Below are 23,680 nucleotides of genomic sequence, written 5' to 3'. Positions count from 1 at the left end.
TAAGGCCCCTGAAGAGACCTTTTTATTTTTGTTATTTGAACATAAATTAAGCAATCTGGAATACTCTGAAGAGTACAATTTCTCATTTCTTTGCCTTTTTTCTCTGGCTTCCAACTTGAGCCAGGCTCATCTCCACCTGCACCTGATGCCTGCTTCAAGCTGTGCCACATGAATAGCATCCTCCTCTTTAAGCACTGTCTTTGTTTGCGGAAAAAAATGACTAAAATCATTGTCTGTTTCGCTTGATTTTTAACTATTACCAACTTCAAAGGCTCATCGAAAATGCATCCTCCAGGAAAATATTAAGTACAATATTTTTCTGTTTTTATTGGCCATTTCTGAATTTGAAGTTAGTCCATTCTGTGCTGACATAATCCGTAACATCGCTCCGTCGCTTAATCCATTTAACATTCACATCCTTAAACTAATGACATAACTCGGCGCATTTCGTAATTAATACAAGATGTACTAGCGGATCAACCCTTGTCACCAATGTCACGCGTGCTTTGCGGTTCCGCTGGGACCACAACCAGGGCCACGACCCGCAGCACCTCAACATGAAAATACAAAAGACCAGTGCAACAAATACGACACTGGCTGATCTGATGAGCCAAAATGTTGCTTAAACTTAAGAGTACCAAGAGAGGATGTCCGCTCCAGAGGTTGGTAGAGTAGCCAAATATTGTACTCAAGAAAGAATACTGTTACTTGACAATAAAGTGACTCAAGTAAGTAAAAAGGAGTCAAAAAAAGAGTAAAAAGTACACAGTCAAATAATTACTCAAGTACTGAGTAAATAGTAACTTTTTTTTTTAACCACAGCATGAACATCAACAAAAAAAAAAAAAAAAAAAAAATTACAAAATGTGAATGTGCAAATTCTAATGTTGCTGTGTGTGCATGTGTATGCAGTCAAAACATTTACTGCACAGTGTTTTCTAAAGTTATTAGTGAGCTGAAATATCCACGTTTGGGCAGATAGTGCCAGAGAAATACTGCAATACATGAAAGCTGTTGTATTTGTTCATCTAAATGTAAACAAGAGTAGCACGCCGTTGCCTTCATGGTAACGACGACCTTTCCAAAATGGTGGCCATCCAAGCACGACGATCAGCCGGGCTGGTTTATCTAGTGTTGAAACCTATGCCCGGGAAGCCCAATAGGAGAGGGTGTGAGGTCATATGACTTTCTTGTGTCGTTTGATTGGTGAACTACACTTAAACGTCACTAGCACTTAAATTGGATTGGCACAAACAGCGCCCGATGCGGAAGTCGAAGTCGTAGTCTCGTGCACGAAATAGTTGATAAATAAGCAATAATTGATAAATAAAAGTAGCGAGCGACATTTAGATCATTGTAACGGAGTAAAAGTACCGTTACTTCTTCACAGCAGAAGCTGCAGAAGTGTTTTTTCTGGTCTCGTCAACTCCTGTGACTTATCCAAAGCAGGTCCCGAGCGCAAAGGCAAAACCTCAGGCCGATGCGCTCGCATATTAGTCCGCCGTGGAGTAATATTCAGAAATTACTCGTGTGTGTAGATGGTGGATGTGTAGAATGGATCTAGGTGCCAGTGTTCAAGGAATACAAAACAGCCTATGATGACGGTGACCCCCACCCAGGAAAAACTCATCGGATCGATACGCTTCATGTAAATGGCCTAATTTGAGTTCAAAACGGCGAATTTCGCCCAAAGGAGACTGATTTGCATGTATGACTCTTGTACTTGAACGTTTCACAGAAAGTAAGAGAACCCAAACATGGACAAAAAGCATTCGATAAAGAATTTTTTAATTTATATTAAAAAAAAACACTATAAAGTAGTGAGAACATGCTGAAGGAACAGAACATAAATAGAGCAGACAAAAAAAAAATTCAAATAATTACTTTTTTAAAAAGCTGGTTAAAATCCTTTTCGGTTTTGGTCAGAGACGAGGATGTCATTGTTTAAAAAACCAATACAAATAAAACTATTCCCTTTCAGTTCATATTGGGTGTGATATTGGACAAGGCTATGGTATGTTTAAAGTCACACAACATTGGCAACATTTACACGTAAAAACACACGTTAACGCAGTGAACCTCAGGGTTTTTTGTTTGTTTTGTCGTACATTTAATCGATGTAAAAAAGCCAGCCAAAAGTGACACAAAAGGAGTAGAAAATTAAGAAAATAAAAGATTACAACAAAGTGTGGAAGGATAGGTAGGAATAGACTTCTAGAAAACATGGTCAAAATGTAACATTTAGCAGCTTTTGGCCCATTCATATGGCCCAATGAGGGGACAAAATGGAGGAAGTTGAACACAAAATGGAGGACACGTCAAAGACACAATGGAAGACAAAAGACAAAATGGAGGACGCTAAAGCGACGCGATATCAAACTTCGATTCATTGGGTGAGAAGAAGTTACTTTTGCTCACGGCCAGGGAGCTAACAGCTAATGTCAGCTTTAATGGTGCCACAGTTTCCTGAGAGAGGACGCGGAGGTGTCAAATCTAATTCGTGTGAATTTTTGTTTTAACAGGCTGGAAATGACATGAAATTGGAAAAATTTAAATCGTTAGCCTAATTGCCTCAGTCATTTTGGATTTACACTCAGAATATCAACAAAAATAGCAATGTGCTTGTTTAATAATTTTGTTTTGTCTTTATGTCTGTGTAGATTGTCAGTCATCCAGATCATGGTAATCTGCAAAGGTTGAATCGAGGCAACTGGACTCCTCTTGTTTAGTGAAGTTGTAGTCTTGCTTTCCCAAAAAGACAGGCAATTAGGCTATGAGGCTAACGAAATGCAAATTTCATATGATCTGCCTCACAGTTCTGAGCACAGCGGTTCAAATCCCGGCCCCGCCTGTGTGGAGTTTGCATGTTCTCCCTGTGCCTGCGTGGCTTTTCTCCGGGCACTCCGGTTTCCTCCCACATCCCAAAAACATGCACGGTAGGTTAATTGAAGGCTCTAAATTGCCCGTAGGTGTGAATGTGAGTGCGAATGGTTGTTTGTTTCTATGTGCCCTGCGATTGGCTGGTGACCAGTTCAGGGTGTACCCCGCCTTTTGCCTGAAGATAGCTTGGATAGGCTCCAGCAGGCCCCGACCCTAGTGAGGAGAAGCGGCTCAGAAAATGGGTGGATGGATGGATAAATTAGCATAATATATAAAGATTTTGATGACATTATTCATGTCTTTGATCTTACTGGAAAATTTTGTTTATTCTGGTATTGTTCCAATCAATTAATAAACTTTCCCCAAAACTCCCCAATTTCACTCACTTAACTCCCTGGAAAGTTTAGGGAAAAAACATTTATTAAAAAAAAACTGCACCAGTTTCACCAATCAACATAAAATCGGGTGGACGTCTACCATAAGAGGGCGCATGAAAAACTCTCAAGGACTTATGCCCCAAATTGAACAGGAAGTCAGCCCCCTTGTGGTTTCAAGCAGCCATTTTGGGCAATTTCCAGGGCTTTTACTTTGACTGACTTCTATTTCATTATTAGAAATTGTAATTTGGGGAGACCTCAACATGCCCAAAAACTGCCCGCAATTTGCAAGTGCGTTTATCCTGGTGAAAACGGGGGTCCTCAACACGACTCATTAGCGCCCCCTGGAAAGTTCAACATTTTTAACCCTTTCACTGATTGACACACAATTGGGTGGACATGTCTTTCGTGACAGGATGCACAAAAATGTCTCAATGAGCCATGCTCCAAATTAAACAGGAAAGTCATTTCTGTTTGAAGCAACCATTTTGGGACAAATGCCTACTTGCAAATATGTGACAATGAGCCAAAATCGGATGCAAGTGTCTTCCACAGATGGGCGATGCAAAAGATGTATTTATTCATTTATTTTTTGCTGATTCATCGTCAAAAAAGGGGGTGCAAGGGCCCGTTCATTGCAGCTCACAGCTTTAATACTGTTACCCACAAATTTACTAAAGTCATTAAAATAGTTATTGAAAAGTTATGTTTTAGTGGTTGAATGCTAAGTTACAAATTCCTTTTTGAAATTGTAAAACCATCGAGAACGAGTTCACATTGAAGCACTTAATGACGCCGGGTGGTCGATCAATCCATACATCTGTTAAGCACTACACATCGAGTACAAGCCATTTTGAACATGTGAAAATGTAAAAATATTTTTTTTTTTGTTTTTCAAATTAAAAATCAATTTTATCCTTAACGGGACTGGCCAAAAATGGCAAAATGTTTCTATTATTATATATTATATTTAATGTACTTTCCAGTTATGAGACAGCATTCAACATAAAAATTCCCTTTGAGTGAATCCTGAAGACCTAAGACATAAGACATTGTGGGCTATAGTAATTGTAACGCTTCGTGCGGACAAGGCACCTGCTCTTATTTGTGCTTGGGGGAGGTAGAAGGCCGTAAAGGCACTGGGATTAAATGCGATGGCATGACAAGAAAAGGCCGAGATAAATGTGTGGTGATTACGGCATCACTTTGGCTGCGAAAACGGTAAACCATGTGCGCTCAAGTGTGTACAACATACACATATATAATGTACATACAGGCTGTGTTCACAATTGTTTGGTTCAGTTAAAACTGCCTTTGACTTTTACACAGCACCCAGTGAAGGCGGTATCATCAGATGATTAGATGAAGTCAATGTCTGGTAAGACAATTGCTTTCAACACAACAGGGCGGGAAAAGTGAGTGGCAGGTGTTAAACGTCACACCCGTCCAGATTGCGGAATTCCCTATTGTCCCGCTTCTGTTACAACTCTGATATTACCTTTAAAGCCCAAAACTTGCCGTGGCACAGAACAGCGACACTGAGGGGAAATAGCAGAAAAATTAGAGCATCAGAGACGAGACGTAACAGTAGATCCAGCATTTTTCCGTTGGTGCCTTTTACACAAACACAGCAAAGGTGGGCTACTGCCGCAACCTGTGTGCACTTTAACACAACAATCAGATCATGAGATCTGAGTATCAAGTTACAAGTGTGAACAGAGTCTCAAAAGCAGCACAAGGAGGTGAATAAAAACGGAATCTCATAGCCCCTTTTACACTCCTGGTAATGTAACGTATCCGCTTGTGCCCTAAGCACACGGCCGTTGCGGCGTCATGCAATCAGATAATTAGATGCGGCAATTGCTTTTGACACAAAGGGGGCGTGGCCAGCGGGTCTCTTGTGTTTAAGTTCACACTGTGGTCCCGCTAACCTTGCCTCTGATAATTCACGGGTTGAATTCAATCACCCGCAACTCGCATTGAGCGTGGAAAAAGACGATATTCCTGGGAAACTGGTGCACTAGAGGTGTAACTGTAGAGCTGGAGGGCTTCTGCTGTGCTTTTCAGACAGCACTTGCCCAAGTGGGACATTGCCATTTCCGCAGTCACACAGCTATTGTGGTTTCACGTAACTGGATAAGAAGCGCGGCATCTTCAGCGCCTGCATCTGGAACTGAGGAAATTGCTTTTGACACAAAGAGGCAGGAGGAATGAGTGCTGGGTGTTAAACTTCACACCCCTGTGTTTGTATTGCAGAATTCCTTTATACATAGCTGTTGTCCCGCTGCTCTTAAACTACTTACAAAGGCTTGGGCAACTTCTGGGACGGGGACAATTGCTTTCGAGGCAAAGTGGCCTGTCCAGAGAGTCTCGGCTCTACTGTGGTAAACGTCACACTTTTACGTCGAGGATACCATGATGGAAATGGATCAACTTGATGTGAATTCAGTATCGGTACCTGACTTACAAAAGGCCTGGTCTATTCCTGGGATGGTGACAATTACAGTACTTTCAACACAAAGTGGGATGGCAAGCAAGACTCGTGATATTCACACAAATACACCTCTAGTACCAGGTTGGAAATGGGTCAACTTGTGATTTTGGTATCAGTACCTTACGTGCAAAAGAACGAGGTGGGGGGGAAAAAAAAGGCGCCTTAAGACGGGCAGTGTGAAAGGAGCTCGGACTTGCTCTTTGGGGACAAGCAGCGCTTTGACAACATTCACAGAGGACGAAAATGATGGGCTGTACAAACATCAAGTTTCCTCACGCTGGAGTGTGACTGTACAGTTGTGTGGTGAGTGGGTCTTTTAGCGGGAAATGACGGAGCTGATGGAGTTGTAGGATGTGCCCCCATTGCAGGTGGCGGAGTGACTGTTGCAGTAACCGTTGGTGTTGGTGCCCAGCCCATCCGCGTTCACTCTGAAGATGGGCAAGGCCTTCAGGAGGAAGTCAGCGGCGTCCCTTCGACCCAGCTCTCGTAGCTTGAACATAAGGACGCCCACCGTGCTGCCTGGACGACCGCTCCACTCGTGCAGCAGGGCTGCCGTCGGGCTGGGCGGGGTGTCGAGCGGCGTCCCGTTGGGCGGCGTCCCGTTGCCGCTGTGCTTAGCCACCAGCTCACTGAGGCCGAGGTTCATGGCGAGAAGGCACCAGTCCTTACCAAGGGCATCAGGCGGGTCCAGCATGCGACACAGCTTACGACGGGCCAGTGGCGGAACATCGGCGATATGCACGTCAGGGCCCAGGATGCCACGCTGGTATACCTACATTCATAGATAGATACACACGTAAGATACATGAAATGAGATTGACAAGCAAGGAAGACAAGATATACAGAGATATAAATAAGATATATACACACGTGGACAAAATTGCTGATACCCCTATGTTTATGAAAGAAAACCCTGCAATGGTCACAGAAATAACTTGGAATCTGACAAAATATAAATTTTATGAAAATTAACCAATGAAAATCAGACATTGCTTTTGAATTGTGGTGAAACAGAATTATTTTTAAAAACAAACATGAAACAGTTCTCGACAAAAATGATGGTACCCCGAGAAAAGACGGGACATGTTCAAACAAGGTGTGTCCTCTCCTGCTCTCTATCTCTCTATTATATACACATATATATACACATATATATATATACACACATATATATATATATATATATATATATACATATATATATACATATATATATATATATATACATATATATATACATATATATATACATATATATATATATATATACACACACACACACACACACACACACACACATATATATATACATACACACACACATCCATTTTCTGAGCCGCTTCTCCTCACGAGGGTGCTGGAGCCTATCCCAATTATCATCAGGCAGGAGGCGGGGTACACCCTGAACTGGTTTGCCAGCCAATCGCAGGGCACATACAAACAAACAACCATTCGCACTCATATGCACACTTACGGGGAATTTAGAGTTGTCAATTAACCTACCATGCATGTTTTTGGGATGTGGGAGGAAACCGGAGTGCCTGGAGAAAAGCCACCCAGCCACGGGGAGAACATGCAAACTCCACACAGGTGGGGCCGAGGATTGAACCGTGTACGTTTTTTTTTTTAATATATATATATATATATATATATATATATATATATATATATATATATGTGTGTGTGTGTGTGTATATATATATATATATATATACACACACACACACACACACACACTATAAACACACACCTCTGCACACCCAAAGGCCAGGATTGCACTGAAGCTTTCTCTGTATCCTCCCATGGTGTTGGTGAGCGAGGTCTCCCTCTGCGCCTGTGCCCTCAGGAAGTCCTTGGGCTGGTACACCATGACGGGAGCGTGTCGCTCACGTAGTTGCTGGGGGCTCAGGTAGTACTTGGCGGTAAGCAGGCCTGGCAGTGTGGATGCCAGCAGGTTCTCAGCGATGCTGCACACGGTGTCCAGCAGGGCATAGCACTTGGCCCGTTGTGACTCGTGCCCGCGCACCTGGATCGCCAAACCCTGGCCGTGGTTTACCAGCAGAACCATGGCCTCCGTGCCCGACCGGCTCACCTTAGGGTTAGGAGAAATTCACTTGGTAAAAGAGGACTTCACTACAGTTGTACCTTGAGTTCTGAGTTTAATTCATTCTGTGACAATGCTCGCAAATCAGAACTCATATCTCAAATCATCTTTCCCCCTTGAATTAAATGGAAATGCCAATAATCAGTTCCAGCCCTCTAAAGATATTGTAACCTGTATTTAGTAAGAAAAAAATAGCACTCTACAGTAGTGTAAAAGATACAGTTATAACATAAATAGAATATAGCGAATTAAACAGTTTGTGCATCATTATTTCATGCTTTAATCAATTGATAAATTTAACCAATCAATCAACATTGCATTTCAGCTCGAAACCCTTCAGCCCTGTTCACCTTTGCCCCGTCTGTCCACAGGTGGATGTCAGCGTATCTTTCTTCCTCGTCGTCTTCGGGCTTCTGCTGCCGACTCCATCGGCACAGGTTGACCTGTAGCTTGTGGAACAAACCGCACGGGAAGGCAGCTAGATGCTCAGCGGGCACCAGCCGGACGCCACCGTATACGGCAGCAGCGTCCCCCTCGGCTTCGTCCTCGGTCCACGAGCGCCGCAGACCGCCCGCCTTGATGAGGGCGGGCACGTCCACCATGGCTGGTTCGGTGGCGTCGCGGGCGCACACGTCCATGGCGTCCAGGATCTGCAGCAGCTCTTCCACGTCACTGTCGGGTGCCAGGGCCTGCACCTCCTCTAGTCTGTAGCGCCCCCTGTAGTGGTGGATGGCTTTGGGCGTTTCCACTGACAGCAGACGGCCCAAAACCGTGCTACAGAGCCACCGCGGCTCCAGCAGGACCACATCCTGCACCGTTTCGCTCTGCATGATGTTGATCTACACAATACAGGAAAGACATTTTACTCGCGTACCAGGTGTGTTTTTGAGGTAAACACTAACCTCTCCATTGTAGTAAGAGGTATGCTTGAGGCCCTTACAGTATAAGACTATGTGATGTGTATTTTGCTTGTTGTATTTATTCACCCAGTGATGATGCGTTTCTCCTCAGGTCAAGACTCCATTGTGTGTTTTTAATAAATATTTATTTTATTTGTATTTGTTTAAGCGGCACGGCGGACGACTGGTTAGCACATCTGCCTCACAGTTCTGAGAACTTGGGTTTAAATCCGGCCTTGCCTGTGTGGAGTTTGCATGTTCTCCCTGCGCTGCGTGGGTTTTCTCCGGGTACGCCGGTTTCCTCCCACATCCCAAAAAGATGCACGGTAGATTGACTGGAGACTCTAAATTGTCTGTAGGTATGTGAGAACAAATGGTTCTTTGTTTATATGTGCCCTGTGATTGGCTGGCGACCAGTTCAGGGTGTGCCCCGCATCCTGTCCACAGTTAGCTGGGATAGGCTCCAGCATACCCGCGACCCTAGTGAGGATAAGCGGTGTAGAAAATGGATGGATGGATGGATGGATTTGTTTTGGTTTAGAGGCATTTTAAACTGAGGCACTTAACTGTATTTTTTTTTTTATTGAAGTTTATTTTATGCAAGTTCATTTTACTTCGTTGTATTTCAATTTAATTTGTTTATTATTATTTTGTGCATTTTAATTTGCTATTTTGTATTATTTATTTTACCTGTTTAATTTATTGAGGTTAATTTAAAAAATCTTTTAAAGGGGAATTGAACTCTAGAATTGTCTTTTCATTAATCTATTCAATGTGCCCCTAATACACTAAACATGGAATTCTGAGTAATATTGTGTTTATGGAACAAGAATTATTTACAATCGTCCACTTGTTTTCAATCATCTCAGTTGGCAGCCATTTTGGGTTTATATTGCCCTCTGCTGTCCACTGCAAATGATGGCAATGTAGCTCACCTGATGTCAGTGGTGCCTCGTTAGCTGTTGTGGCCAATGTGACTTTCACAATGCAAGCTACATGACCATGTGGGCTCGATTGACAACATTTTCAGTGAATAGCTGAGGGCAATTAAACCCCAAAACGGCTGCTGACTGAAAACTTGATATTATTATTATTTCACAATAATTTCATAACACAATATTTATCAGAACCAGGTTAGACTGGGGGGTGGGTGTCATGGAATAGATTAATAAAAATAAAATTTTAGGGTTGAATTCCCCTTTAATTTAAGGTTATATATTATTATGTTTATTTTATCTTATTTCCCTTGCTGCTCCATGTATGGTCTCTCACATGGATTTCCACATATTGTGAATGCATCTGGAACATAGACCCTGCGATAAAATGGGGGCTGAAAAAAGGCTGTTGGTAAAGAAAAAGAAGGAGGAGATTAACTGACTTCTCCCATGCTGTGCAGCTGTAGTGCCAGGCCTCTGAGGTGCTGCTGGCTGACCAGCGGGTTGATGTTCTCCTGGACGTCACTAACAAACTGCTGCCACGACGTCAGCTGGTTAGGTCCGCTCAACTTACGCCAGGCGGGAAGCGCCACCAGCAGACGCTCTGACAGCAGCGTCATCGCGCCACAGCTCTGCACACACGAGAGGAACTGTCATTTCCATGTATTGCCATGTGTCCACTCTGTACAGTGGGTATGAAAAGTTTTCACACCACCTTAAATGTTTCACTCTTTGTTATATTTCAGCCATCTGTTAAAATAATTTAATTTTCAAAAAGGTTATTTTTGAAATTTTTGCAAATTTATTAAAAATTAAAAACTTAACTCGGGTGCTGTCCATTTCTTCTGATCATCCTTAAAATGGTTCTACACCTTTATTGGAGTCCAGCTGTGTTTGATTATATTGATTGGACTTGATTAGGAAAGCCACACACCTGTCTATATAAGACCTTACAGCTCACAGGGCATGTCAGAGCAAATGAGAATCATGAGGTCAAAGGAAGTGCCTGAAGAGTTCAGAGATAGGACGACCGGAACCCTTCCTAGAGCAAACTGAGCAATTGGGGGAGAAGAGCCTTGGTGAGAGAGCTAAAGAAGAACCCAAAGATCACTGTGGCTGAGCTCCAGAGATGCAGTCGGGAGAGGGGAGAAAGTTCTAGAAAGTCAACCATCACTGCAGCCCTCCACCAGTTGGGTCTTCATGGCAGAGTGGCCAGACGGAAGCCTCTCCTCAGTGCAAGACACATGAAAGCCCGCATGGAGTTTTGTAAAAAACGATCCGAAGGACTCCAAGATGGTGAGAAATAAGATTCCCTGGTCAAATGAGACCAAGATAGAAATTGTTGGACTTAATTCTAAGTGGCATGTGTGGAGAAAACCAGGCACTGCTCATGACCTGTCCAATACAGTCCCAACATTGAAGCGTGGTGGTGGTAGAATCACGCTGTGGGTGTGTTTTTCTAGTTGCAGGGCCGGAGACTGGTTGCAATCGAAGAAAAGATTAATGCGGCCAAGAACAGGGATATCCTGGACGAAAACCTTCTCCAGAGTGCTCAGAACCTCAGACTGGGCCGAAGGTTCACCTTCAAAAAAGACAATGACCCTAAGCACACAGCTAAAATACTGAAGGAGTGGGTTCAGAACAACTCCGTGATTGTTTTTGAATGGCCCAGCCAGAACCCTGACGTAAATCCAATTGAGCATCTCTGGAAAGACCTGAAAATGGCTGCCCACCAACGTTCACCATCCAACCTGATAGAACTGGAGAAGATCTGCAAGGAGGAATGGCAGATGATCCCCAAATCCAGGTGTGAAAAAGTTGTTGCATCATTCCCAAAAAGACTCATGGCTGTATTAGCTCAAAAGGGTGCTTCTACTAAATACTGAGCAAAGGGTCTGAATACTTATGGCTGTGTGATATTTCAGTTTTTCTTTTTTAATCTGCAAAATTTTCAACAATTCAGTTTTTTTCTGTCAATATGGGGTGCTGTGTGTACATTAATGTGGAAAAAATGAACTTAAATTAATTTAGCAAATGGTTGCAATACAAAAAAGAGTGAAAGATTTAATGGGGTCTGGATACTTTCCGTACCCACGGTATATAAACATACATAGTGAGTGTGGCAATTACTCACTTACCCGATGAAATAGCCAATAGGATAATCAATTCTAAAAAATATTCGATAGTGACAACCCTAGTTTTAACCAAGCAAGTCCCAAGTTCTAAAATTGGCGACCCGAGTTCAGTCATGTTACTTGAGTACCCCACCTTTGGTGTTTGTGCGTGCGTGCGTGCATGTATGTGCTCACAGAGACGATATGAGCGCGCAGCTCCTGGAGATGATTCCTCAGCAGCTTCATGTCTTTGGAGTTGGAAGCGCCGGCGTCCATTACAAACAACTTGTCGCTGATCTGCAGATCATTTCCAAACCTCAAACACAACATCATTATTATATAGATTTTTTTTTGCATTTAATAATCTGTATCTGTAAAGGTTTTAGGATTAGATTTAAATTTAATTATTGTCACTGAGACATTTTGGTTTTCACAAAAGAGAGCGTAAGAATTTAACAAAATTATAAAGTAACTTTATAATACAAAAATAAGTAAAAGAAAAACAAAAATAAAATGAACAAAAAAGTATATAGTTCATTTAAATAAAATATGCAAAGAAAATCACATGTACAAAGTACACGTATAAAACTACAGATAAATTATATCAAATTAAATAAAACATTTAACGCAATAAATGTATTAAAAATAAATAAAAAACAAACAACTAAAATAAAACAAAAAACAAGAAAAAATAAATGAACACAATGACTTAAAAAATAAAATAAAACACAATCCTGACCTGCTCCTGACTTCCTTGAGGAGGGCCCTCTCTTTGTTGTAGCTGAACTCTCCGGAGAAACCCCTGGGAACGTCCCCCAGGTCTGCATGCGTGCCCACCAGGACCACCACCAGGGGCCGCTGGACCCTCCCTCCGAATACTGCGAGCAGCGACAGTGTCACTCCACTGACTGCCATCCCGACGGTGGGAACACGAGAGACTCACGGATGTGGTCGTGCGGTGGCGTGAGGGCCTTGAGCATGTTGAGCCAGTAGCTGATGTGGCTCAGCTGGCTCTCGTATGGCTCCTCCAGACTGAAAACCACCATGTGGACCGCCGTGGCGTCATTGGCCGCAAAGTAGTCATAGGCGCAGTAGTAGACGGGGTTGCCAGAAAACTCCCACACGCTGAAATCTCCCACGCCTACGAATACGGAATACAGTGAACCCCCAGGAATCCGTGATAGAGAAAGACCATATTAAAAAAATATTTTTTTTAAATACAAGGGTGTTCTAAAAGTCACTAGACATGTCCTTGTTTCTTTTTCGTTTTAAACACTGTCTCATTCAGACAGATGTGAGGCCACCAGAATTTGACAAAACTTAGGCTTTGCAGTTCTTGTAAGCATATAATTTCCTTGCCGCAAAGTCTAAGCTTTCAAATGCTGATGGTCTCACACCTGTCCGAATGATACAGTACATGAAACAAAATACAAAAAAAGGGTATAGTGACTTTTTGGAGACCTTGCAGTTTTACTCCACCCACCCACTTTTAACATTATTTAAACTTAGAGACATTATAAATGGGCGGCACAGTGGCCGACTGGTTAGAGCGTCAGCCTCATAGTTCTGAGGACCGGGGTTCAATCCCCGGCCCCGCCTGTGTGGAGTTTGCATGTTCTCCCCGTGCCTGCGTGGGTTTGGTTTCCTCCCACATCCCAAAAACATGCATGGTAGGTTGATTGAAAACTCTAAATTTCCCATAGGTGTGAATGGTTGTTTGTTTGTGCCCTGCGATTGGCTGGCAACCAGTTCAGGGTATACCCCGCCTCTTGCCCGATGATAGCTGTGATAGGCTCCAGCACGCCCGCGACCCTAGTGAGAAGCAGCGGCAGAGAAAATGGATAGATGGATGGACATTATAAATGTATTGGAACACACAAAAAACACTGCAAGCCTAAATTAATAGAAAATACTGGAGAGCATACATGTCAAACTCAGACCCGGGGTACAAATTTCGCCCACGATATAATTATATTTGGCCCGCATGACCATATCAAATGTGTATTAGAGCTGGCCCGCCAGTATATAGCACATGGGCCACTAATATTACAAATCCCAGAATGCTTTGCTAGTGTGTTGGCCCATCAGTCCAGACCGGCGAGCGCCCTTTCCCTTTTTGTTGCAGTCGTTAGCAACTATGCTCAGTGTCCTCGAGCAAATTTACAATTCACCTTCCCAAAAATGTCCAAACGAAAGATGGAAAATAGTTAACTTCCAAGACAGGTAGGAGGCAGCTTGTCTGTTCACTAACGTAAAAGACAGACCTTTTTGTCAAGTGCGGAGCAACGTGGCTGTAACAAAGAATATAAGATAACTGAATTCATGTTTTTGTTTATGCCCTTTATCAACTCCTAAGCAGGGACTGTTAATAGTTTGAAGTTTGTATTTTTATTGATGGACATTCTTTTTTTTGGGTTGTTTTGTTGTTGGCCTTTGAAAAAAGATTTACATAAAAAAGAAAGGTAGTTGGAGATAGATAAATAGAAGATGGAGAGACAGAAGAATTCACGTTATCTATTTAAATACAAAACAACAAACATACCACTGATGTCTTTTATCACAAATTAGACTTCTCGTGTTGATAATATTAAAGTTTGTTTATTCCAGATTCAGTATTTAAGTTTGTTGTAATATGATAAACTTTAACACTACATTTCTGGAGAGAAGGGAAACATGGACATCGCAGTGACTTTTCATTGAATATTGAATTTGGCCTGCGATGTTGTCCCAATTAAAAATTTTCGCCCACCGTGAATTTGAGTTTGACACCCCTGCTTATTGCTAAGTACTGTGTGCTGCGAATACCCCTAGATGACAGTAATGCCAGAAGTCCTTTTGCACTCGGGCTATATTTGATTTGAAAATTGACAGATGGGCCAGGCCAATTTAAAAAGAATTATAATAATTTGGATGCAAAACATGTAAAATGTTTTTTTTTTTTTAAAACAATACATTTTGTAATTCATTCTCATTTTAAATTCTATTATTTATAATGAATTTAATTATAATTAACCAATGATTTAATAAAATACAAAACTGGGAAATTCACGTGTACAATTGTTTAGTATTTTTTGTTTATTTTTTTACTAAAAATCAATGTAATTATTTAATGAGATAAATGAATAAAAACAATTCAAATGCCGGCACGGTGACAGACTGGTCATCACACCTGCCTCACAGTTCTGAGGACCGGGGTTCAAATCCGGCCCCGCCTGTGTGGATTTTGCTTGTTCTTCCCGTGCCTGGGTAGGTTTTCTCCGGGCACTCCGGTTTCCTCCCACATCCCAAAAACATGCATGGTAGGTTGATTGAAGACTCTAAATTACCCGTAGGTGTGAATGTGAGTGCGAATGGTTGTTTGTTTCTATGTGCCCTGCGATTGGCTGGCGACCGGTTCAGGGTGTACCCTGCCTCCCGCCCGAAGATAGCTGGGATAGGCTCCAGCAGCCTGCGACCCCAGTGAGGATAAAAAGTCAAGATAATGAATGAAACAATTAAAATTAATTACCAGACACGCAAACACCAAAGGCATGAAAAAGATGGCAAAAAAACCCCAAAACATTTTAAGGGGGGTCTGGGCGGAACCCCGAGCCCCTGCATAGAATTGTATTTTAACATAAATTAAGCAATCTGGAAGACTAAAGAGTACAATAAGGGAAAAAAAGAGAAGAAAATCACACAGAAAAACTTATTTACACCGCTCAAATACATGATGTACAAATTTAAGATTCAAATTAAATTTGCCTCATTTCTTTGCTTGTTTGTTCTGGCCTCTAACTTGAGCCAGGCCCATCTCCACCTGCACCTGATGCCTGCTTCAAGCTGTGCCACATAAATAGCATCCACCTCTTTAAGCGCTCTCATTGTGGAAAAGAATTGACTAAAATCATTGTCTGTTTCAATTAATTTTTCACCATTACCAACTTCAAAGGCTCATCCCAAATGCATCCTCCAGGAAAAGAAATATATTTTTCTGTTTTTATTGGCCATTTCTGAATTTGAAGTCAGTTAATTCTGTGTTGTGACATAATCGTGAACAGCGCTCCGTCGCTTAATACATTTAACATCAACATCAGTAAACTAATTAGATAATTGTAGTCGCGTTTCCTAATTAATACAAAATGTACTAGCGGATCAGCTCGTCGCCAATGTTACATGTGCTTCGCGGTTCCACTTGGGACCACAACCAGGACCCTGACCCGCAGCACCTCAACACGAAAATACAAATGACCAGCGCAACAAATACCACACTGGCTGATCTGATGAGCAAAAATGTTGCTTTAACGTAAGAGTAGCAAAAGAGGATGTCCGTTCCAGAGGTGGGTAGAGTAGCCAAACATTGTCCTCAAGAGTACTGTTACTTAATGTGACTCAAGTAAAAGTCAATAGTAGTGCTCCAAAAAATTACTTGAGTAAAAAGCACACAGTGAAATTATTACTCAAGTACTGAGTCAAGAGTGAGTAACTTCTGATTTTTTTTTAACCACAGCATGAACATCAATTAAAAAAATAAATAAATAAATAAAAAAATAAAAAAAAAGTGAATGTACAAATTCTGATGGTGTGTGTGTGTATATATATGCACAGACAAAACTACAAAAAACACATCTGCAATTTACTGCGCTGTGTTTTGTCAATCAGCTGAAATATCCACGATTGGGCAGACAGTGCTAGACAAATACTACAATACATGAAAGCTGTTGTTTTTGTTCATCTAAATGTAAACAAGAGTAGCGCGACGTTGCCTTCAGGGTAACGACGACCTTCCCAACATGGCCGCCACGTACGCACGACGATCAGCAGGGCAGGCTTATCTAGTGTGAATACCTATGTCCGGGAAGACCAATGGAAGACGTGTGAGGTCATGTGACTTTTCTTGTGTCATTTGTTTGGTGAACTAGACTTAAACATCACTAACGCTTAAAATGGATGACGCAAAGATTCCCCAATGCGGAAGTCGAAGTCTCACACACGAAATAGTTGCTAAATAAGCAATCATTGATAAATAAAAGTAGAGAGCAACATTTAGATAATTGTAACGGAGTAAAAGTACTGTGACTTACTAACAGCACAAGCGGCGGAAGTTTTTTTTCTGGTCTCGTCAACTCCTCGAGCGCACAGGTGGAACCTCAGGCAGCATATTAGTCTGGCATGGAGTAATATTCAAAATTACATCTGTATGTGGATGGTGGATGTGTGGAATGGATCTAGCTGCCAGCATTCGAGGAGTACGAAACAGCCTATGATGTCAGTGACGCTGACGCCCCCCAGGAAAAACTCATCGAATCTATACGATTTACGTAAATGGCATATTTTGAGTTCAGAACGACGAATTTCGCCAAAAGGCGACTGATTTGAGTGTATGAATTACATCTAAAATATGCAAATGTTTATTTTAATAATAAAATGCATTCTCATTTTTAAATTTGATTTACATTAATGTAATTATAATTGAACTATATAATACAATATAAAAAGTAAAATGTACTGTATATGTATGAATCTTCATTTTTACAAAAGGTTTACTATTACACAATAAATCAATTCACCTATTATTTAATGAGATAAATGAATACAAAAATAAACAAAGGAATAAACAGATAATAATTGTCCAATTTTTGGCAAAGAATATACTTAGCATAGCCATGAGTTTTGTCTTCTCCTTAATGGTTTCTAACTAAACTAAAATTGACCTGGGCCAGAATGCGTAACCAGCAGCCAATCACAGCCAGAGATAATTAAATTCCCGCAAGTCTGCTTAAACGTTAATTTTATTTGGATATTGACTTTTTACTTCATTTTAATCAATAGCTCTGTTTTCAACGCTGTACATTATTTATAGTAGTGTAAAAAGCTGTAAAAACCCAAACTAAAATGATCGCAATAAAGCACAGATTTCCACGTCATAGCAGGGTGGTTGGTGGCAGTGAAAACAGTGTACAGTGAAACTGTCGCTACTTAACCTCAGATGGCGCAAGTTGCATCTCACCGTGGATGTTGGCGTGCTGGATGTCGATGGCCCGAGTGGCCTGCTCGTCGGTGGCGGCAGGAGACAGGCCGCTGTGCACGGGCGAGAACACCTCCATGACGCCTTTAGTCAGGCTGGGCTCGAACATCATGCTGCGACTGCGCACGCTTACGTTCTCGCAGCCCGGGTACAAATTGGAGATGCTCACCGACACTGCAGCAGGAAATTTGGTAGGCATGTTTAATCAGGGGTAGAACCATAAAAAAAGTACAACCCATGCATGAAAACGCACACAAAGTCTGCCATTTTGGTAGAGTCAAAGTGTCAATTTCTGCATTTAAACACCAAACTTTAATCTTAGAAAATTCAGCCCCTAAATGCCAGTTTGACAAAGCAACATGGCATTTAGTAAACATGTCTATCATAAGTAGAGCCACAAAAAAAACATCTAAAAAAAGCCATGTCTGAAAAGATAGGAACTGGGCCATTTTATTTTGAAGCGGCCATCTTAGATTCATTGACAGGTCATTCTCCCAAATGTCAATCAAAAATAAACATCCCAGAGATTTTATCCAATTGGGGCCAAATTCGAACCACGTATACCAGACAAAAGGATGAAACTATTGCAAAGAATTTGAGTTTTTGTTATTGCATGTGGGACGAGCATGGTATTGCACTTTGATGACTTGCTTTGATAAAACACCAAACTCCAATCTTGGAAAACTCAGCCCCTGAAGCCAGTATCACTTAGCTACATGAAATGTGGTAGTCATGTCTATCAGGGTTGACCCACAAAAAAGTCTTAAAACGCACAGGAAATTGGCATAACTCTAGAAAGTCATCCCCACATGGTCACTGTACGGCACTGCTATAACCTACCAGCGGGCTTGGAATTGACTGGAGAGTTGGGGTGTCGTGTCGAGTTGGTCATGCGGGTGGTCCGGCGCCGGCGGAAGAAGCTGCGCAGGATGCCACATCTGAGTGACTCTAGCAGCGTGCTCTTGCCCGCCCCTTGATGGCCGAAGAGCTTGAGCTTGATGCGTGGCTGCAACATCTGCGTGGGCCGCAGCTGCTGGATGAAGGCCAGCTTGTGGTTGTCCTGCACTCAAACACAAAACAGAGCTGTTCATTCAACATCATGTTTGTTATTAGTAGACTCATTCACACAAACAACCCCTCCATCCATTTTTCGTACCTCTTACCCTCACTAGGGTCGTGGGCGCGCTGGAGCCTATCTCAGCTATCGTTGGACGAGAGGCGGGGTATACCCTGAAGTGGTCGCCAGCCAATTGCAGGGCACATAAACAACCACGCGCACTCACATTCACACCTATGGGCAATTTAGAGTCAGGCGTTTATCTGCCTTTGCCTTTCATATTGAACCCAGTGAATGAGACACGGCATGCTCAAATGCCTGCTTTTAAAGGCGATATAAAAGGAGCTTTACACACAGATGGCGTCCCGCCACTGTTAAGACTCAGAAAATTGTCAGGCCAACTTCGCTCTTCCACTCTGTCTCAGTGCATTTAAAACAGAACAGGATGCGAAAAAGGCTGAAAAATTCCAGTTTTGTCGGCAGTGTATAAGGCTTTTCACGTTGTACTTGTTTAGCGCGGCGTCCACCGTGGGGTAGAGTGAAGGGAAGAGTGGCGAGGCTCAAGCTTGCCATATTTGTCGTTGATTGCCAAAACAGCAACCTGGACAAAAAGTGGGGGAAATGCTGACCTTTGCAGAACACAGGTGGTGTCCCACCTTTCTCACAAGTCTAATACTACCTCAGAAAGTTAAAAAAGGCTGGGTCGAATTTTTCCCACAATTTAGTGTCACAAAAGGTCCGCTGGGTTGGATGTTAATAATCAATTCAAGTGCTGATGTTTTCGTTCCGAGTGTGGTGGATGAGTCATGTAACATAAGGTTGCCTGTGACAGTGAGTGCTTGTTTGAGTGGGTGAGAACACTCCGTACTCCCACCTGATTACTTCCACTGCCATACTGCTTTCAATAAACCAATAAATGTCAATCACACTCAAGCCCTTTTTTTTCTTTGTTTACCTTTTTAAGCTTCCCCAACAAGGCCACTATACTATCATGTTGCTCAGCTGAAGCCAAGTCCTCAGCCGTTTTTCCATCCTGAAAAAACAAACATAACATCCATCATATATAAGCATAAATATAATAATTACAAACATGACATCATGTCATTTGTACAAGCACAATATACAACTCTAGTCCAACAAGATTTTAGCTTGTCCAACAAACTTAGAGAAAGAAAAAAATACAGTACATCTACAATGACCATCTACAATACAATGACCAAATATTTCTGGTCAAATTCCAAATGATTTTGATTTTGAATACCACTGTACAATGGATCCCCACTATTCGCGGGGGAAAGGGATCGGGCCGGACCACGAATAGCAAAAATATGCAGATAATTGACGGCCATTATAACTGCATTGAAAAACTTTTTTTTTTTCTTGAACAAGCATTTTCAGGTTTGGTTCCCTCCCATCAAAGAAAGAAACAAAACAAAAAAATGGGGGAAAAAAAAATAAAAAATCACTGAATAGGTGACGACGTGGGTGCCGAACCGCGTGTATACGGCGTCCACTGTATTTTAACTTGATTTTACTTTTTCCAAGCTAAGCTTACATTGGTGACGGTGTCCGTGTTGGCTCCGGACAGGCAGAGGTGACGCACCACTTCCAGACCACCGTTGCTGGCAGCTAGGTGGAGGGGGGTCCGGCCGTACTAGTCAGTCAATAAACAACAAACAAGAGAAAGGACATCACTAAGAGTTCAATCAAGTTGTTTTTGTGGAATCCAATTTCCATTAATTATGCCTTTACGATTGGATGCAAAATGGAGCCCTGCAATGTCATTGATATTCACAAAACACAATGAACTTGGCTGCTCAGTATACAATATGATCAATACACACAGAACTTTCCTAACTAAATATATTTGATTGGAACCTTTTAGTTCCAGAAACTAAAAGTACCAGGCATTAAAATGTCTGGAGTAATTTACCAGGACCAAAAGAAGGTGCGGCTGTGGGAGAGAGGGGGGTGGGTTCTTTTATGAGTACCAGGACCAAATGGACTGGATTCTAACCCCAGGAACTTTACCAAGAGCTAAAAAGTTCCTGGAACTTATAATTAGCAATTCAGTGTACCAATCTTAGGAAGCCAAAGAAAAAGCATGCCCCCGAATAACTATAGAGATAAATTAAAAATGTTAATTTGTACGACCTTAGCGTTTTATTTGTTAGCATTAGCAGCTCACATCAGCATGAGACGCAAGCCCAACACACCCTTGAAGAGAAAAGTCATTAAAATCAATAAAAGGAAGCACTCATCCTCTTCTCATCCTTAAATAGATGAGTTAGGACGTTAAGACGGGAAAAAACAAACACAGACACTCAGGCAGCATCTAAATAAAAGACATCAGCATCACCATGAATAAATAAAATCGCTGACAGACTCAGTGAAGCATTACTGGAAAACTCAATAGAATCATTTTATCTATTCAATCTGTTTATTTAGCCTAGCCTGCTACACAACACAGTCTATGGACATATACAGTGGATACGGAAAGTTTTCAGACCCCCTTAAATTTGTCACTATTTGTTATATTGCAGCCATTTGTTAAAATAATTTAAGTTCATTTTTTCCCTCATTAATGTACACACAGCACCGCATATTGACAGGAAAAAAAGTGTTGAAATTTATGCTAATTTATCACACAGCCATAAGTATTCAGACCCTTTGCTGTGACACTCATATTTAACTCGGGTGCTGCTGTCCATTTCTTCTGATCATCCTTGAGATGGTTATACACCTTCATTGGAGTCCAGCTGTGTTTGATTATATTGATTGGACTTGATTAGGAAAGCCACACCCCTGTCTATATAAGACCTTACAGCTCACAGGGCATGTCAGAGCAAATGACAATCATGAGGTCAAAGGAACTGCCTGAAGAGCTCAGCGATAGAATTGTGGCAAGGCACTGATCTGGCCAAGGTTATAAAAAAATGTATGCCGCACTTAAGGTCCCTAAGAGCACAGTGGCCTGCATAATCCTTAAATGGAAGACGTTTGGGACAACCAGAACCCTTTCTAGAGCTGGCCGGGTTACACCCTGAACACCGGTTCAGGGTGTAACCAGCCAATCGCAGGGCACATAGAATCAAACAACCATTCGCACTCACATTCACACCTACGGGTAATTTAGAGACGTCAATCAACCTACCACGTGTGTTTTGTTTTGGGATATGGGAGGAAACCGGAGTGCCCGGAGAAAACCCACCCAGGGACGGGGAGAACATGCAAACTCCACACAGGCGGGGCCGGGATTTGAACCCCGGTCCCCCGAACTGTGAGGCAGATGTGCTAACCAGTCCCCACCGTGCCTTAATACATAGTTAATGTATTTGGGGAAAAAAAACAAAATGGTGGCCCAAATTGATTACCTTGTTGGGGATGTCGAGGACGGCTTGGGCACTGCAGAGCGCCACAACGACGGCCAAGTTTCCATCTTTGCAGGCAATGTGCAGCGGCACGTTGCCGTGGCGATCCTGACGGTCCAGATGACAGCCCCGCGCCAGGAGGCAGTGGACCACCTCCAGCTGGCACCGCCGCACAGCTAGGTGGAGAGCTGTGTGGCCATCCTGAGGGAGAACGAAGGAAGCGCCACATTAGACAAAAAAAAACAAACAAACAAACAAAAACAAAAAAAACACAGTGACTTGAAATAATCCACAGTCAAAAAAAAATAAAAGTCCACAGCACACTCGGGGCCATATACACTTAATGATCCCAAGTCTAACCTTGTCGGAGGTTTCCAGGTCGGCATCATGCTCCGCCAGGCACTCCACGATGTCCACAAAGCCGCGGGCTGACGCGGTGAGCAGGGCGCTCTCGCCCTCACGGTTCTTGGCGTCCACACGGCAGCTGGCCCTGCAGAGTGCCCGGGCCACAGCCGAGTAGCCATGCCAGGCGGCACAGTGGAGAGCCGTCTCTCGCTCCTAGTTATCGGAGATGGGATTTTAAAAATACATGCTGAAAGCTTGACTTTTTTGGTTTGGAATGCACAAGCTTACCCTGTCACAGAGGTCTGGGTTGGCCCGGATGCTGCAGAGGTAGCTCACCACGTCCACATTACCGTAGCGAGCCGCCACATGGAGAGCCGTTTCTCCAGACTGGAACAGGGAATTCACATTTTACATCAGTTAAGTTAGAATATTACCATTTTTAAAACTTGAATTAAGTTGGGATTAAAGAATAAAGTTTAAATATTAAAGGGAGTTTTATGATGAGAAAATGGAGATTTTTCTAAAATAATGTAATCCTTTGAGAAAACAAATGTTAAGTTACCAGAATTATTTTACTTTTTATTTTAAATTAATAATTTTCCAAATGACATTTTTAAATTTGCCCAGAATCAAGTTGCATATTTAAGTTGGAATTTTATTTTATTTTTAAATTTTCTTTTAAATTTTATTATATTTTTTAAAAGTTCTAATTTTCCCAGAATAAAGTTGTAAATTTACTCCAAAGTAGTTTTACTTTTCCCAGAATAAACTTTGAATTTTACCCCCCAAAAACTGCAATATTTGGCTTTTGATACAGTAGATCATAATAGACTGCTGAACAGGTTGGAAACGTGTGTAGGACTTAATGGAACAGTCCTTAAATGGTTCAAGACCTACCTGAAGGGAAGGAATTATTTTGTAACAATTGGAAGTGTTCAATCTCATCAAATGGGGTCCCTCAAGGGTCAGTTCTTGGACCCCTCCTGTTCAGCCTGTATATGCTACCCTTGGGTCAAATTCTCCAGAACTTTAATTTTGACTATCATAGCTAGGTATGCAGATGACACACAGTTATATCTAGCAGTGTCTCCAGATGA

At 42.1% G+C, this 23,680-nt stretch overlaps 1 protein-coding gene across 5 annotated transcripts in view; it reads right to left on the bottom strand.

The window, feature by feature from the left end:
• Positions 1-1,757: 1,757 nt before the first annotated feature.
• The window catches only part of dapk1 (death-associated protein kinase 1), a 76,570-nt gene continuing 54,647 nt past the window's right edge, over positions 1,758-23,680 (bottom strand). For 2 of the 5 annotated variants that reach the window (XM_061672317.1, XM_061672319.1), the window contains 14 exons: positions 22,872-22,970; positions 22,599-22,796; positions 22,242-22,439; positions 20,423-20,521; positions 19,823-19,900; positions 18,651-18,870; positions 17,793-17,984; positions 12,747-12,944; positions 12,543-12,681; positions 11,999-12,119; positions 10,133-10,321; positions 8,206-8,694; positions 7,502-7,843; positions 1,758-6,523 (listed from right to left, as the gene is read on the bottom strand). In XM_061672317.1, the coding sequence (XP_061528301.1) occupies positions 6,068-6,523; positions 7,502-7,843; positions 8,206-8,694; positions 10,133-10,321; positions 11,999-12,119; positions 12,543-12,681; positions 12,747-12,944; positions 17,793-17,984; positions 18,651-18,870; positions 19,823-19,900; positions 20,423-20,521; positions 22,242-22,439; positions 22,599-22,796; positions 22,872-22,970 (3,018 nt within the window). In that variant the 3' untranslated portion in view covers positions 1,758-6,067. Of the gene's footprint in view, positions 6,524-7,501; positions 7,844-8,205; positions 8,695-10,132; positions 10,322-11,998; positions 12,120-12,542; positions 12,682-12,746; positions 12,945-17,792; positions 17,985-18,650; positions 18,871-19,822; positions 19,901-20,422; positions 20,522-22,241; positions 22,440-22,598; positions 22,797-22,871; positions 22,971-23,680 lie in introns of those variants that run through there. The other 3 variants (XM_061672316.1, XM_061672318.1, XM_061672320.1) reach the window with 2 other exon arrangements.

This window comes from Phycodurus eques, chromosome 3, assembly GCF_024500275.1.
Source record: "Phycodurus eques isolate BA_2022a chromosome 3, UOR_Pequ_1.1, whole genome shotgun sequence".
Taxonomy (NCBI): Eukaryota; Metazoa; Chordata; class Actinopteri; order Syngnathiformes; family Syngnathidae; genus Phycodurus; species Phycodurus eques.
This window is presented reverse-complemented; position numbering and strand designations above follow the sequence as displayed.